Source organism: Ostrea edulis, chromosome 4, assembly GCF_947568905.1.
Source record: "Ostrea edulis chromosome 4, xbOstEdul1.1, whole genome shotgun sequence".
NCBI lineage: Eukaryota > Metazoa > Mollusca > Bivalvia > Ostreida > Ostreidae > Ostrea > Ostrea edulis.
Window position 1 is genome coordinate 23,532,148 of NC_079167.1, and position 15,921 is coordinate 23,548,068.

The following is a 15,921-nucleotide window of genomic DNA, read 5'->3' on the forward strand; positions in this document are numbered from 1 at the left end:
TCATTTTTTATAAATACCAATGGAATTGAAAAACTTGACAAAGTTTTCGAAAGCACAAACAGTCCACGATTTTAGTTATGTGATGTGTTACAGAGAACGTTCACTTTATATTACACAAATAAATTCTGGAAGAAGTGGAGGCTTTCTGTGGAAATACCGCCATCATAGTTTTACATGCGCAGATACACTGTTATTTGTCCAATCTCTCGGTAAATTGTAGGTATTCGAGAAAAGAGATTTGAGAGTTACATGTACATATAAGTTAGTGCTAGTATCGGGCTAATTTTCACAAAACACACAGAAATGCTGCACACGAAAAGCCATTTTGACGTCACGTACTGTGGGTGCTCTTTTGTCTTTCCAGCGCGAGTTCCTGGAACAAAAATTTAAAAACAATGAAATTTTCAATCTACAATGGCCAATTGCAAGCTAGCGAGAGCTTTGAATTTATGTCATCTGATTTCTTTACATCGGTATGTGTTACAGATATGCTCATTATATATAGATATCACTTAAAACCCCTCGATTGAAACAGTATGCCTTACTCGAGCAGCAGTGTAATGGATTGTGTCGGAAGACAAGAGCTGGCTGCTGGCGTGTGCCGAAATTGACCCCTGACCCCCAACTGTCGCCAACAGGTCCCGAAAAGTAAACATCATCACGCTGACACAGATACTTCCAGAATTTGGTTTCTTCAGAATGGCAATCGCACTGAACGCAAGCCGGGCCTGTCCGGCTCTCGTGCCAAGGATTGAATTCAACAGACAATGGACGTGTTTTCGCGATGGAACGTTACACCCAAAGTGAAACTACTTGTGTGCCATGTTTTGAAGATTTAACTGTAATTTATCCACACGAAAGCTTTGTTTTGGAGATAAAATTTTGTATATGATATGTTAAACTTTCAATTTCTCTCCTACGTAAAATGGTTTCACTATTTGACAGTAAATACCTCATAAATCCTCAAGGCGCCAGATATCGCAGTTTATTATCATATATCATCAGTATTGTAATCTGATATGCATGCTACTGTCGTAAATTTTATTGTGGCATATACTAATCAATGATGATTACATTGATTCATTATTAGAGGAGATCTGTCCAGTCAAATACATAGTTTTGTAACCAATTAAATTGTGAGAGGAATTCCAATGATGAAAAGAAAGTGTGACGGACGGACAAACATGGATGACATTAGTTATCCTGGTACAATCACGAGTGTTCGGGATTTCCCGCGGGTTTTATTCCTACATCCCGAGGCGACGTGTTACTTGTCTTACAAGCCACATAGAAAATAATAGCAATGCCTCCGAACTTTCTTTAGAATGTGAGTATAAAGACTTTAAAAAGTCCAATGCGTTTTTCAGTGTCCCCTAGGATTAGCCTGTCGACTATCAGGACTAACTATTGACGTCCGTCCGTCTAAGTTTTTTCGAACTTTTCAGATTGCAGTGGGATTGACGTCCTATTTATTAGGATTGACATCTTATTTATTAGGATTGACGTCCTATTTATTAGGATTGACACCCTATTTATTAGGATTGACATCTTATTTATTAGGTTTGACACCCTATTCATTAGGATTGACGTCCTATTTATTAGGTTTGACACCCTATTTATTAGGATTGACATCTTATCTATTAGGATTGACGTCCTATTTATTAGGTTTGACACCCTATTTATTAGGATTGACGTCCTATTTATTAGGTTTGACACCCTATTTATTAGGATTGACGTCCTATTTATTGGGTTTTACGTCCTATTTATTAGGTTTGACACCCTATTTATTAGGATTGACGTCCTATTTATTAGGTTTGACACCCTATTTATTAGGATTGACGTCCTATTTATTAGGATTGACGTCCTATTTATTAGAATTGACGTCCTATTTATTAGGATTGACGTCCTATTTATTAGGATTGACACCCTATTTATTAGGTTTGACGTCCTATTTATTAGGATTGACGTCCTATTTATTAGGATTGACGCCCTATTTATTAGGATTGACGTTCTATTTACTAGGATTGACGTCCTATTTATTAGGATTGACGCCCTATTTATTAAGATTGACGTTCTATTTACTAGGATTGACGTCCTATTTATTAGGATTGATGTCCTATTTATTAAGATTGACGTCCTATTTATTAGGATTGACGTCCTATTTATTCGGTTTGACGTTCTATTTATTAGGATTGACGTCCTATTTATTCGGTTTGACGTCCTATTTATTAGGATTGACGTCCTGTTTATTAGGATTGACGTCCTATTTACTAGGATTGACGTCTTATTTATTAGGATTGACGTCTTATTTATTAGGATTGACGTCCTATTTATTAGGATTGACGTCTTATTTATTAGAATTGACGTTCTATTTATTAGGATTGACGTCCTATTTATTAGGATTGACGTCCTATTTACTAGGATTGACGTCCTATTTATTAAGATTGACGTCCTATTTATTAGGATTGACATCCCATTTATTAAAATTGACGTCCTATTTATTAGAATTGACGTTCTATTTATTAGCATTCACGTCCTATTTATTAGGATTGACGTCCTATATATTAGGATTGACTTCCTATTTATTAGGATTGATGTCCTATTTATTAGGATTACCGTCCTATTTATTAGGATTGACACCCTATTTATTAGGATTGACATCTTATCTATTAGGATTGACGTCCTATTTATTAGGATTGACGTCCTATTTATTAGGATTGACGTCCTATTTATTAGGATTGACACCCTATTTATTAGGATTAACGTCCTATTTATTAGGATTAACGTCCTATTTATTAGGATTGACGTCCTATTTATTAGGATTGACACCCTATTTATTAGGATTAACGTCCTATTTATTAGGACTGACGTCCTATTTATTAGGGTTGACACCCTATTTATTAGGATTAACGTCCTATTTATTAGGATTGACGTCCTATTTAGTAGGATTGACGTCCTATTTATCAGGATTGACATCCTAGTTAGTAGGACTGACACCCTATTTAGTAGGACAACGTCCTGTTCAGTAAGATCAACCTCCTTTTCACTAAGATTGACGTCCTGTTTAGCAAGATCAATGTCCTGTTCACTAGGATCAAAGTCCTCTTCACTAGGATCAAAGTCCTGTTTAGTAAGATCAACGTATAGTCCAACTTTCAATCGTTAGATAAATATAATTATGTATATTTTCTTACTTTCATGAATTGTGTTTCTCCACAAAAGATCGTTTTTTCTGCAAAGTTCTCAGCAGATACATATGAAGAAGTTTAGCATTTGAATGAATAGAACTGTGTACTCTGGAAAGATATCGGATTTGAACATTATTGAAAGGTTTTCACGAACTGGGTTTTAAGATACCACCCCCACCCCCTTTCCCTGGGTTGCAAGGATTTCGCAAATGCACGGACAGGTCAATACGCCAACGGAATTTCTAACTGAATCACGAATTTCCTCCTATCAGGGGCGGATCCAGGAATTGTGATTAGGGGGCGCGCAAGTTTTGGGGGCAGGGTATCTGGGGGCCGCCTTGAGGACCCCAGTGGGTCCGGGCTTCGCCCGGGGGGGGGGGGAGGGGGGGGGGGCAGGGGGCCAAGTCCCCAGAAGCTCATGGATCTAAAGGTTGTATAGGGCTAGAAATATGTCTCCTATGCAGTCAGTTTTACTATTTTCTGTAATTTTTGATAAGGTAAAATTAACAAATTGACGCAAATTTTAAGGGGTTTATTTTGGAAAAAATGTAAGTTCTCACAATAAAAGTAATTCAATAGACAAAACGATTTTGTCATTTATTTCTCCGAGATTGAAAGAAATTGTTGCTTCTTATATCGTTTACAATCTTTTAACCACGATTTACCTTAAATTTGAAATTTTAAGGGGGGCGGGGCGGCGGCTGCGCGCCCCTTAAATCCGCCACTGCCTATCCCCGCCTTATTTTATATACATGTATTAGCACTTTTAAATGTATTTTCAATCTAAACTTGACAGTGATTACATAGCAGTCTAATGGTATATGCAATGATGTATGTATTTCAACTTCAGAATGTTGACGTTAGTTTACCTCTTCCGTCATTAATTCGGTGAAATAGTCATATAAATCTAATGGCACCAACAACAGAATGATATTAATTTTTAATGTAAAATCGATTTTTATGGAGGTAGAACAGGGAATATCCCGCGGTTGATTTTTTTTAAGGTTTACATTAATAATTCACAGGTATTAATATGTCTACTAGTATCCAAGGTTTCACTGCTGTATTTCAGAGACATGCTCCCATTTGTTTGTCAATACTTTTTGTCCCCCCGAAAATGAAAATAGCTCGAAAATTTAATTATTCAGAGGAGAAATGTGAACACCATCTGAATAGCATCGATCTCTGCAACTCGGCACAAAATATTAAACTTCAAAACATGCATAATTTATTCGTTTGTCGGTCGACTCTTTGTTACCAGGATATGTTCCGGGTATCTAGGTGAATTCTTAGGACCCTTCTTCTGCGAAAATGATGGTTCTATTGAGTTCATTAATATTCGTAGATTCTAGGGATGCACTGTAAATTCTGATTTAAAGATGAATTCTTTACCACCGGTGATCAGAAGGGAATGCTATTGTAGTTAAAATCAACATTCTTTAAGATTGCAATTCACAGCAACCTCCATTTGTAAATAATATATTTTTCTCTATCTTTCTATTTATTTATCTATACATACTGTATATATCATACACAAAACTGGAGGAGGGGGGGGGGGTGTTGGGGTGTTAATTTGAAGAAAAACAATAGAAACTCGATCAGCTATTTTGACTGTATTTTAAAATGCAATTTAACTCCAAATAATTTTTTTTTCTTCGTAAATTAGATTAAAAAACTCTAAATTGTATCAGATTTCAAATTTACACATGATTTGTATTTCAAACATTTTCTATCTTCTCGCGTCTTTCTATCGGTAATTTTTCATAATTTCTCAAATGATGCATCAAACATGTCATAGATGAACAGACAAAATGCTTTTGGAGGCCGACGCGTTCAACGAAATGTGACTTTGTGAGAATAGGGCACTATTTCGCCATTCTGAATGTTAATTACACCATACATTAACTCCTGCTAGTGAATGTTCCTCATCCGACTTACCTAGGCAGCAGACGAACGGATGTTATTTCACTTCAATACGCTTCGGGGTTTTTTTCACTATGTGCGTATTGTGAAAAGTTTCAAATGGGGCGGAGACCCTACCCCACCTACCTGATCTACCTATGCAACAAACTCCCAAATTAAATTGTGCTTATTTGCACAAAGGTAGACCAACATAAATTTCACTATTGTGGGTTTTGTCAGAGGCGGGTCTCGAGTTTTCGCATAAGGCCCAATAAAGGTTGTGACCTTGGGATATCAGGGAGCAAAACCCCCTGAAATTCGGGAAAATAAGATTTTCAAAATCAAACATTTTAATGTCAAATTAATCTCTCCTCCCCACCCCCATTAGATCAGTCCGCGCTGACGTACAACGATGAAATACTGTGCAAGTTTCCCGTCGATTTTACATGATCAAAATTAAAATAATTGTAAACAGAATAATATAGTCTTCAATCGAGTTTCGCTGTCTTTCGAATTGCTTATGAGACTGTTCATCAATTTAATTCTAGAATAGTGTATCTAAAGGTGTTAAGCTGATGGCAGAGGTATTTCGAACGCTACCTGTGTTGAATAAAAAGGTTGATCTTTGAGATAACACTTTTGACCTCCTGTTGTTGTACATGTACCGTTGAAACAGATACAAATCTCCCGACAGATATCAAAGCTACCGACAAAGACCTTATAAACGCTGCATAACAACACACAGAAAAGTTCATAAAATTATTTTAATTTTTATAAAAATATATAAAATTCATTGAATATACAAAATATATCTATATTAGAATCATTTAACACATTGCTAAAGCTGCAAATGGTTAGAATTGTTCGCGAACATATGCGCAAATGTAAACGGTAACGCATCCAACGATAACGTCGTTATCGGAGTTACAAAAGGCACACTGAATGGATATAACATTGCACCAATAAAAGCACGCTATATAAAGTATAAATTCATTGGGTAGTGGTGAAATTCAACTGTCGGTATAAAAATACAAAAGAGTCTCTTTTTAAAAAAAAAAAAAAATGCAAAAACAATTTCACAACAGAAAACGGAATAATAAAATACACAGAAAAGGATAACGAATGCACAAGAGAGATCGGATTGCGTGCTGTTTAACCATAATTGTGTATGCGGCGAAACTAAGAAGTCCAATAATTACACCTTAGTGTTCATATTCATTGTCAGTTACTAAATCACACTATTGAATATGTTACAGAATAATCAAAATAGCAATCTAAATATCTTGATGTTCTCGACATTGTCATGCTTCAAGTTGGGTCAGAACGCGAAGAAGGTTCAAGTGGAAACCCTCTATCCCGTTCTTTTTCAACCCTCGTCGAAAGAAAACATAGAATATGAATGTATAACTACTATATGTAATACAGGGACTGTAAACGGGGAGAACCAGCACGGTGTGTCAGTTCTGATAAAATCTGCCGTTTCTTCGTCCCTTCAGGTAAACACAGACTATATAATCACTAGCTCTCTCTCCTTTTTCTTATACTTCACAAAAGTGATGTACAATTAGGAACACAGGTGAGAAGACAGTCATTTAAACCGATGGGTCGGAATGTGTCACCATCGATTGTCTTTTCGATGCAAGGCATGTGGCACAGTCTTCTATGGACGTAAAGGCACTTACGATTGAACGAGCAAATGTTATCAGAGTAAATTTCATTTTTTCTCCAGCAGATCCTGCAGCGCTCCAATATAACTTTGAGCCATTTGCAGAGTTTCGTACTTTGAGAGTTTCTGGTCCTCCCCAGCAGACGGAATCACTTCTCGCAGACGATCAAACGCCACGTTAAGACTTTCCATTCGCCTCCTTTCCCGTGCATTAGCCGCGAGTCGTCTGCGCTTCAGAATGTCTCTACTTGGAGCTACTGAACATCTCTTTTTAGGTCTGCTTGTACTTTTTAATGAAAACTTTTCTCCGTTTGAAGGGAAAATGTTATTAGGATTAAATCCAGAGTCTCCTGGAAATAAGAAATGGTTAGGTCGCGGTATCCCGTGGCGTGGAGTCAGAGGGGTGTCGGGGGTGGATAGAGGCGTGTCACTGTCACTAGGGAGATACGAAGAAGGGGTCCCATAACTTCCAGTGTCTGCATCGTCCGCAGGAAGACTATTCCACTCTCCCACAGAAAGCATCAGCGTGCATGGCACTGTAGACTTGTGAGTGGAGTCTGTATTCATAGCCCGAATGACGGAGGAGGGCAGCACAAACGATTCCATCTTTACAAGTTCCTGCATAACTCTTCCCGACTGTAGCTCAGAATATTGTATTCCTTTATCGTTCTTTGAATTATTAATTTCTGCCATAAACTGATTGTATTTTCTATGTGACCGCTTTCCGTTGCTCTTTTCTTACATTACACTTGGGGTTTTATAATAAACAGATTAAACATCCCCCACCGTTTTGTCGATATTAGAGCTGCGTACGTATGCTACAGATATAGTATAAAACAGGACAGCTGGGAGACGGGGCAGTGCAGTGGATTAATACTATATCTCCCTATTTATACGTCACCTCAAGAAATTGGATAAAAATTTAATCGACCAATCAGCTCTGTGACAGCCGAATCATCTATATTTCAACAGTCACGCCCGACTTGTCGTGATGCAGCGCGTACCCGTGGACCCGCCCATAGACAATAACTCTCCCGTGTCCTCTACCTGACAAATCGCTGGAGTGTATTAACTCCAAAGGAGGACTGCACGTTTCTTTGAAATTTTCTTCTTTTTTTTCCATTCAGTTCTTGGAAACACCAAGAAAGGAGTCTCAAAAACGATAAAGTGTCTGCACCTTTTAGACACAGCGTCTTTTCCATCGCTGATCCTCATAATGCACTCTCACACTAACATGCTCTAAAAAGAATGTCAATACTGCTCGCCGCTTCGCATTCCGACAGATTGCACCGGTGCATAAATTTCTAGTTAGCAGCTTTCGTGTGTGTGCATTTGCCTGCACTATTGTTAATTATGAAGCAGATCTCGTATTCCTGAATCAATGTTATACGCGATTTAATAAAGAATAAGGTTTCGTGGTTCAATTAAACTTTTTATTTTTTTCTTCTTCAATATTTTGGTATTGTATATTGACGTTGTGATTTGCATCGGGACACGTTGCGTTTTCCGATGAATTGAAGGCAAAAAGAGAGAAATGTTTCCCAGTGTCGAAATTGAGAGAATTATTTCGGAATTTTATTAAATTTCTTTCATATTTTTCAAACACTCTGATACTGAAACCTTATATACATTTTTTTTTTTTTTTATCATTTATCAAAACCATGAACCCAACGTGTGCAACCACAACAAATGATAGCATGTAAAAATTAAAATCATAACTAAGATAGGAAATACATAATACAATACAATATATACGCTCTGTTCAGGGTGGATTAATAAATTCTTTAAAGGAGGGGTGACGACCAAAAGGGGGAGGGGTGAAGACCTCAAAATGGCAAAAATGAACGTTTTTGTTTTAAATGTTCAACCAAAAGAGAAGGTTGCAAACACTCCCTCTAGATCCACCACTGCTGTTTGACAGTGGTACTAATTCCTTGTTGTTATATAGGGTGAGGTTGGTAGCAAGCATTGCAGAAAAAAAATCACAACCCGCACTAACGGGTTAGGCTAATTGTTTTGTTTTTGCAATGATTGCTATCTTTCATCGCCCGAAAAACAACAAAGACATATTGTTGTTTATATTTATATTTTAATGTATTTTTTAGAGACATGAACTAGATTTAAGTACTAAAATATCACATCGTTGACTTTGACGAAGCTCCATATTTGGTAAGACAGGTGGTACTAAAAACAAGATCGAACTAGTTTGCAACAAACAATGTATTCATTATCGAGGATGAAAGCAATGACAATTTAAAAACAAAATCAGTGAAATTAGATATTGATAATTGACTGCAGTGTGTATGCAAGATAATGTTCCGACCGGGTCATATTTCAAGTGGTCAGACACGACAGTATAGCAGTCACTGACCACAGCTCAGGGGGGGGGGGTTCCAGAAATTTTCAGATGAGGAAAGTGATGACTTGACAAATACATACATACATATCCTCTCTGGGCCCTATGGACTCTTGAGGCCGGCCAACATCCCTCGCCATCTTGACCTGTCTGCTGCCACGACTTCAGCTGTCTGCCAAGTGGTCCATCCGAGATTGTTCCTTTCGCTTTCGACTGTCCTTCGCCAGGTATTCCTTGGTCTTCCAGTTCTCCTCTTCCCTTCTGGCGTCCATGTTAGTGCAATCTTTATATTTCTGTTGTTGTTCCTTCGCAGAACATGGCCAATCCATCTCCATCTACGGACTTTGATGCTGATTGACAATGGTATGGTATTTGTCCATCTATAGAGATCATCATTTGAGATCTTCTCTGGCCAGTAGGTGTTGAGTATTCTACGAAGGCATTTGCGCTGGAAGGTATCTAATCTTTCCTCGTCTTTTTTAGTTGTTCGCAATAACTCTGCACAGTACAGGAGGACAGATATTACATTTGTGTTGAAGAGGCGCAGTTTAGTATCAGTTTTGAATTTAGATGACTTCCAGATCTTGTTTAGTGCACTGAAGGCTGATCTTGCAAGCCCGAGTCTTCTGGTTATATCAAATTCGGTGCCACCAGTTTTGTCCATAGTAGCTCCAAGGTATAAGAAGGAATCGGTGTCGTCTACTTCCTTGTTATCGATTTTCACTTTTTGATTGGTTTTGCAGTTCATTCTCATTGTCATTGTTTTCTTGGCATTGATGTTTAGGCCGGTGACTTGACAAAATACATATTGAATTGTTTATATATATATATATATATATATATATATATATATATATATATATATATATTATAAAGCACAAACAAACAATTATAACACCCAACCTTACGTTTTACAACTAGGATCTAAACGATACATGTGATAATCAATTAATTAATATATAAAGCACTAGATAATCACAACTAGGTACTGAAAATTTTCGCCCCAGCCCGGGGTCGAACCAGCGACCTGCGGCACCCACCCCGCCTAGCAAGACTGTCAAACTAGTGCGTCGTTGTGGCCGAGTGGACTTACGCACTGGTTTGACAGTCTTGCTAGGCGGTGGGTGCCGCAGGTCGCTGGTTCGACCCCGGGCTGGGGCGAAAATTTTCAGTACCTAGTTGTGATTATTTAGTGCTTTATATATATATATATATATATATAAAGTCTCTATTTTGGAAGTAAAATATAGAAAAAACTCTAAACACTTTGTTGAAATATTTCGACCGTGTTACCGACACGACACGACACGACTGAAGAAGACCGGTAACACGGTCGAAATATTTCAACAAAGTGTTTAGAGTTATATATATATATATATATATATATGCCCAAGAGAGGAAAAATAAATCATATCATATATATGAAACACTATAAGTTATGTTTGAGCACACTGTTATCTAAAAATCATTCTAAAGGGGCATTAGCTGTGTTCTCAAAACCTTTCAATTGCATAGGAATGTATATTAATGATTAATTAGAACATTACGTTAGATAACCGCTTTTAGTGTAAAGAAATATGTAAGGAAGAATTATTGACTTGCACGATAATATTTATTCAATCACCAAAATCACATATTCATGTGCCTGCTTTGGGGTTAAAAAGTGTTTGAAATAATTGAGAATACTTGTGTTATTACTGAGAGATATATATATATATAGAGAGAGAGAGAGAGAGAGAGAGAGAGAGAGAGAGAGAGAGAGAGAGAGAGCAATTTTCATCGGTTTCAAGTTTTGGTGACAAAATGACAACTACTGCCCCTTTAAAATGCAAAAATAATGGTGTTTCAGCGACTGAATCTTGTATATTTAACTTATTCAAATAAAAAAAAGACTTCCCATCCTCTGTAAAAATTTTGAATTAGACTCTGACTTTAAAAAAAGCTAATCAATCAAATATTTTATATTGTTTTTTCGTGTTTTGTACAAAATGCACGTTCTGCTTTGTGATGACCTTACTGACCTCTTTGTGATGACCTTACTGACCTCTTTGTGATGACCTTACTTACCTGCGATGTGGCTATCTGTTCCAAATTTTAGAGATACTGACCTACTGTCAGAGATATATAGAAATATTTCTTTGATCTTTAAAATGTACAAATGTTATTAAATGACTGACAGTTCAGGTATTTTTATACCCCGTTTTTGAATATCAGTTCAATCCGGCAAGCAATAGGGGCTGAGAAATATTTAAATACAATAAATACATATAATTTAGAAAATTAGTTATCGAGCAAACTTCAAATACGTTTTTTTTTTCAACGCGCCAGCCCTGAAGCCAAATAAGGTGGTCAGATTCTTAATACACCGGCTGCATGGCCATTCTGCACTGATGACGCTAACACAGCGCGACATGATTTGTAGTCCTTGTGAATTCAAAATGCCGTAAGTAACGGCTTATAATTATAAATCTAGACAATTTTCTTAGAAATTAATTAGGTTGGAAAATTCAAATCGGTAAGGATGATAAATCATAACCCCTCGTCTGACCTTGTCAAACGAAAAACTGTTTTCTCATGAGTTCTGAATTTAATATGTATACACTATTCACTTTTTGAACAAGGAACACGCGGTCATCTACCTGTCTATCATAAATAATGAACACTGGACATTTTAAGTATTAACATTTCTCTGTTTTCTTATTACATTTTTTCTAAGTATTTCGTTTACGTTTCTGTTCTTTGTAAGTCAACATTTCAATTTACAATGATTATATCAAATATCGGGCATATCATTATAAAACACGATGTTTGACCTAGCAAGAAAATTGCTTTTCAGAACAGACTATCTGCGGTCTGATCACTTTCATTTTGTTTGGTGAATAAGATATTTCTATGCAGAATTTTCTATTCTTATTTTAAATTCGGTCCCAGATTTAGGGATTGCCATCGAGGTACACGCGGGAGCCACACTCCATGTCGGCGTCGCGATAGGTAAATAAAGTCAAAGGCTCACACCTGAGAACATTTGATAATTCTACGAATTTTTTTAAAATGAGATAACCACAGGCACTTGATATAAGGTCAAGTTGAAAATAATGCACCAACATGATTATGCAATATCCTATGTGTCTGTGTATTTTATGGCCAATTTCCACGGATTGGATAAGGAGTCTACCAGTCACTGTAGTTCGTTAATATTTGTAACACGCCAGACTGAACTAAAATCTGACCCTGAGATTTTCTGGTTCACAAGAACGTTGTAGAAGAATATATTTACGAGGAATTGACGATTTTAAGAAAAGAACTCATTTTATGCAATTTAAAAAAATATAATTGTCTTGCATAGTAAAAAATAAAATACCGTAATTGGATGCCAGCCGTCTGGAAGATAGAAACGAGTCCCCGATTTTGTATTTGCATTTAATCAGAAAATGTTTGTAAAGCTTTCTCATGAGAACAAATGCTAAAAATAATACTCTTACTACAGTTAGGTTGCAAACATTCTGAATAGGGTAGTTGTGTCACCAAAAATAAAAAAAAAAATCGACATTCGAGTACTTAGCCTAGATATGCATTTTTCAATGTATTGTATTTGTGCATAGGTAGAAGGGGGCAGCACTATAGGTTCAAACAACTTTCTTACAAAATGGAAATACCTCATATTGAAGTGATATTATAAATTCATTTTAGAGTACATGTCAAGGGTAGCTGAGTGATTAATGGAAAAGGTGACAGGCAACATTTACGAGTCACCATGATTCCTAACGTATGCAAGGATGCAAATACGAAACAAAGACACGTGGTCAGTAGCTGAAGATTGATTGATTTGATTATATCTTGTTTAACGTCCCTCTCAAAAATTTTCACTCATATGGAGACGTCACCAAGACCGGTGAAGAGCTTCAAGTTTAGGCCATTGAGCAGTGAGGGTTCTTTAGAGTGTCACACCAACGGTGACACGGGACATCTATTTTCAAGGTCATCTCCGAGGACCCGTGACATTTCACACCTGATGCCGAGCGATGGAACTGTCACTACCTGTTTAACGACGTAGGTCTATCGCGGCCGGGATTCGAACCCCGACCTTCCGCATACGGGGCGAGCGCTCTACCTCTAGACCACCACGGCGGTTTTCAGTTGCTGAAGAAATTCCGGTAAAAATATACATGGTCCAATAAAAGGTCTGTATCTGAGAGGGAAGGTGGATGACCCCAGATGAAAGGTAGATTTTTAAGAAGGGCAGACATAGTTCTTGATTTTGCACAATGTATAACTCCCATCGGAAGGTACTCCGATGGGGTTTGGATGTTGCGGATTTAGCCCAAATGAGAGAAATTCAAAGCGAGAAAGGGGCACCTGTTCAGAGCATGTTTGTGTATCAGCATGTATAGACTACATGTAATTTAGGGTAATAATTTATTTATTACATCAATTGGTGTGAAATACAAGTATTGGCATACAAAGAAAATATGATTTTTCATTAGTCTGTCATAATCTGACTTTGATGTATACCACCTACTCACATGTTTCAAAACCAAAAAAAGCTGTTCCCCGCCACCCATATATTAACATCAAGCGTCTGTGAATAAGTGCAATTATTGAAAATTTGCAGAGTTATGCTACAAAAGTATATATAGTGTAGTTACAATTCATTATTTTTACAATTTCATAAATCACTTGAGAAAATTATTTTTATTATTATTTTATTCATTTATAAAGCGCAAAATTACATATAGTTTTTCATCATGTCCAACGAACATACTAAAGTATTTTAAATCAGTGTTACTTCCTGATCTTCCTGACCTCGGTACATACATTGAACTTACAACCACAGGACGGACCTTGTATCTTTGCTGCAGACAAACTTAATTTATCGTAATGTTTTACATGATACAAAACACATTTCAAATCAAAATACGCAACACTATTACTATGAGGGTATTGTCGCCCAACACGTGGTCGCGCTAACACAACTTTACTCAATGGGCTTGCGGTGGCGGCAGTCTAATGGTTTGGGCGCTCACCTCAAAACTGGGAGTTCCGGGTTCGATTTTCAATCCCGGCGCCGCGTCAAGTCTACGTTTAACATAGATTGTAACTACAGTGGATCCAGAGGGAGAGGGTCCGAGGTTTGGACACCCCTCTTTCGTCAGGATTTTAAAAAAAAGGGTAAATATAACGCATTTTGAGGGTGGACCCCCTTTTGAAAATCAAAATTAATGGAAGGGTCCCCCTTTTTTTTTTTAAATTCCTGGATCCGTCCCTGGACTGTTCTTTCGTCAAACGCCCGGTATTTGAAGTAAAAGTCACCGCGGGTCTTTCGGATTGGACCTTAAATACGAAGGTATTAACCCAATAAAGAAGGTCAAAACTTGTGGCACTTCACCTAAAGCTCACAAGCTGGTGACATCTCTACGGGAGAAAAAAAAATCCTCGAATGGGGAAAAAAAACAAAACAATTAACACAACTCGCCATCATACGTCGTCTCACTATCACAACTTCACACAATGTGCCATTACACAAAAGCGGAGGTGGGTGAACGCGCTAAGGCGCGTCGCGTAAAGTTAATTCTACCACGGTTATTGCAAAGATCAAAGGAATACTGCAGTAATTATTCTGCGATATACATGTACCTCCATACGTAATGACTGATTATGAGAATATTGATACGCATCTCGCTTGCACTTTGAGATTTGCTAATACAACAATAAACTCGATAACTGATCTTTCAGTTTGATAATCATAAACATTAATCAATATATGTTGCAAAATGAATTTATAAATGACTGAGGAACATTTTCCATTCAATATAAATCAATCGTCTGCATTCATGAAAACAAACATGTCCGTGTAAATTCGAGGCAAGAATCCCGTGGGGATCCGGGTTAGAATAGGTCCTCAGTACCCCCTTGCTTGTAGTAAGAGGCGACTGAATGAGGCGGTCCTTCGGATGAGACCGCAAAAACCGAGGTCCCGTGTCGCAGAAGGTGTGACACGATAAAGAACCCTCCCTGCTCAATGGCCATAAGCGCCGAGCACAGGCCTAAATTTTGCAGCCCTTCACCGGCAGTGGTGACGTCTCCATATGAGTGAAATATTCTCGAGCGGAACGTAAAACTATATTCAATCAATCAATCGAGGCAAGACAACTAACACAAGCATCAAAGATATCAGGTCATAGAAAAGGAAAGAAATCTTTAAATATCGGACCACACTGACGATAAGCATTTTGTACATCTCTTCAGGACGAAGTGTTATTGTGAAGTCATGCTTCATTAAAGATATCTTAAATGCTAAATTATATATGCAGTTCGTCGAAACAATTTTACGCAGTTGGATAACAATTCTAAAAGGCATATATATTCATGTACATATATGTTTGGAGTTTTCACTTGTCTGAAATCCATAAAACACTGTACACAATTTTTGTATTTTATGAATGAATAAATAAATAAAAAACAAGATGTGTTTGTGATACACAAATTCCCCCGATAATGGCCAATTCCAAAGATCTTGTGACAAGGACAAATATCTTGGTACCAGTAGAAAGATCTTGTCACAAGAAATGTTCATATGCAAGATGAAAATTCTAATATTTACCATTTAGAAGTTATGAACAATGTCAATTTTTAAAAAGTAGGTCAAATGCCAATGTCAAAAGGTTTAGTACCCACGGAAAGGTCTTGTCACAAGGAATACTCATGTGAAATATCAAAGCTCTAGCATTTACTGTTCAAAAGTTATTAGCAAGGTTAAAGTTTCAGACGGAATGACAGACAGGACAAAAACAATATCCCCCTCCTCTTCG

At 37.2% G+C, this 15,921-nt stretch overlaps 1 protein-coding gene across 1 annotated transcript; it reads right to left on the reverse strand.

The window, feature by feature from the left end:
* Positions 1–5,836: 5,836 nt before the first annotated feature.
* Positions 5,837–7,902, reverse strand: LOC125670257 (protein Fer3-like). Its single transcript, XM_048905340.2, has one exon. The coding sequence runs from the start codon at positions 7,447–7,449 to the stop codon at positions 6,805–6,807; it is 645 nt and encodes a 214-aa protein (XP_048761297.1). The 5' UTR covers positions 7,450–7,902; the 3' UTR covers positions 5,837–6,804.
* Positions 7,903–15,921: the final 8,019 nt, after the last annotated feature.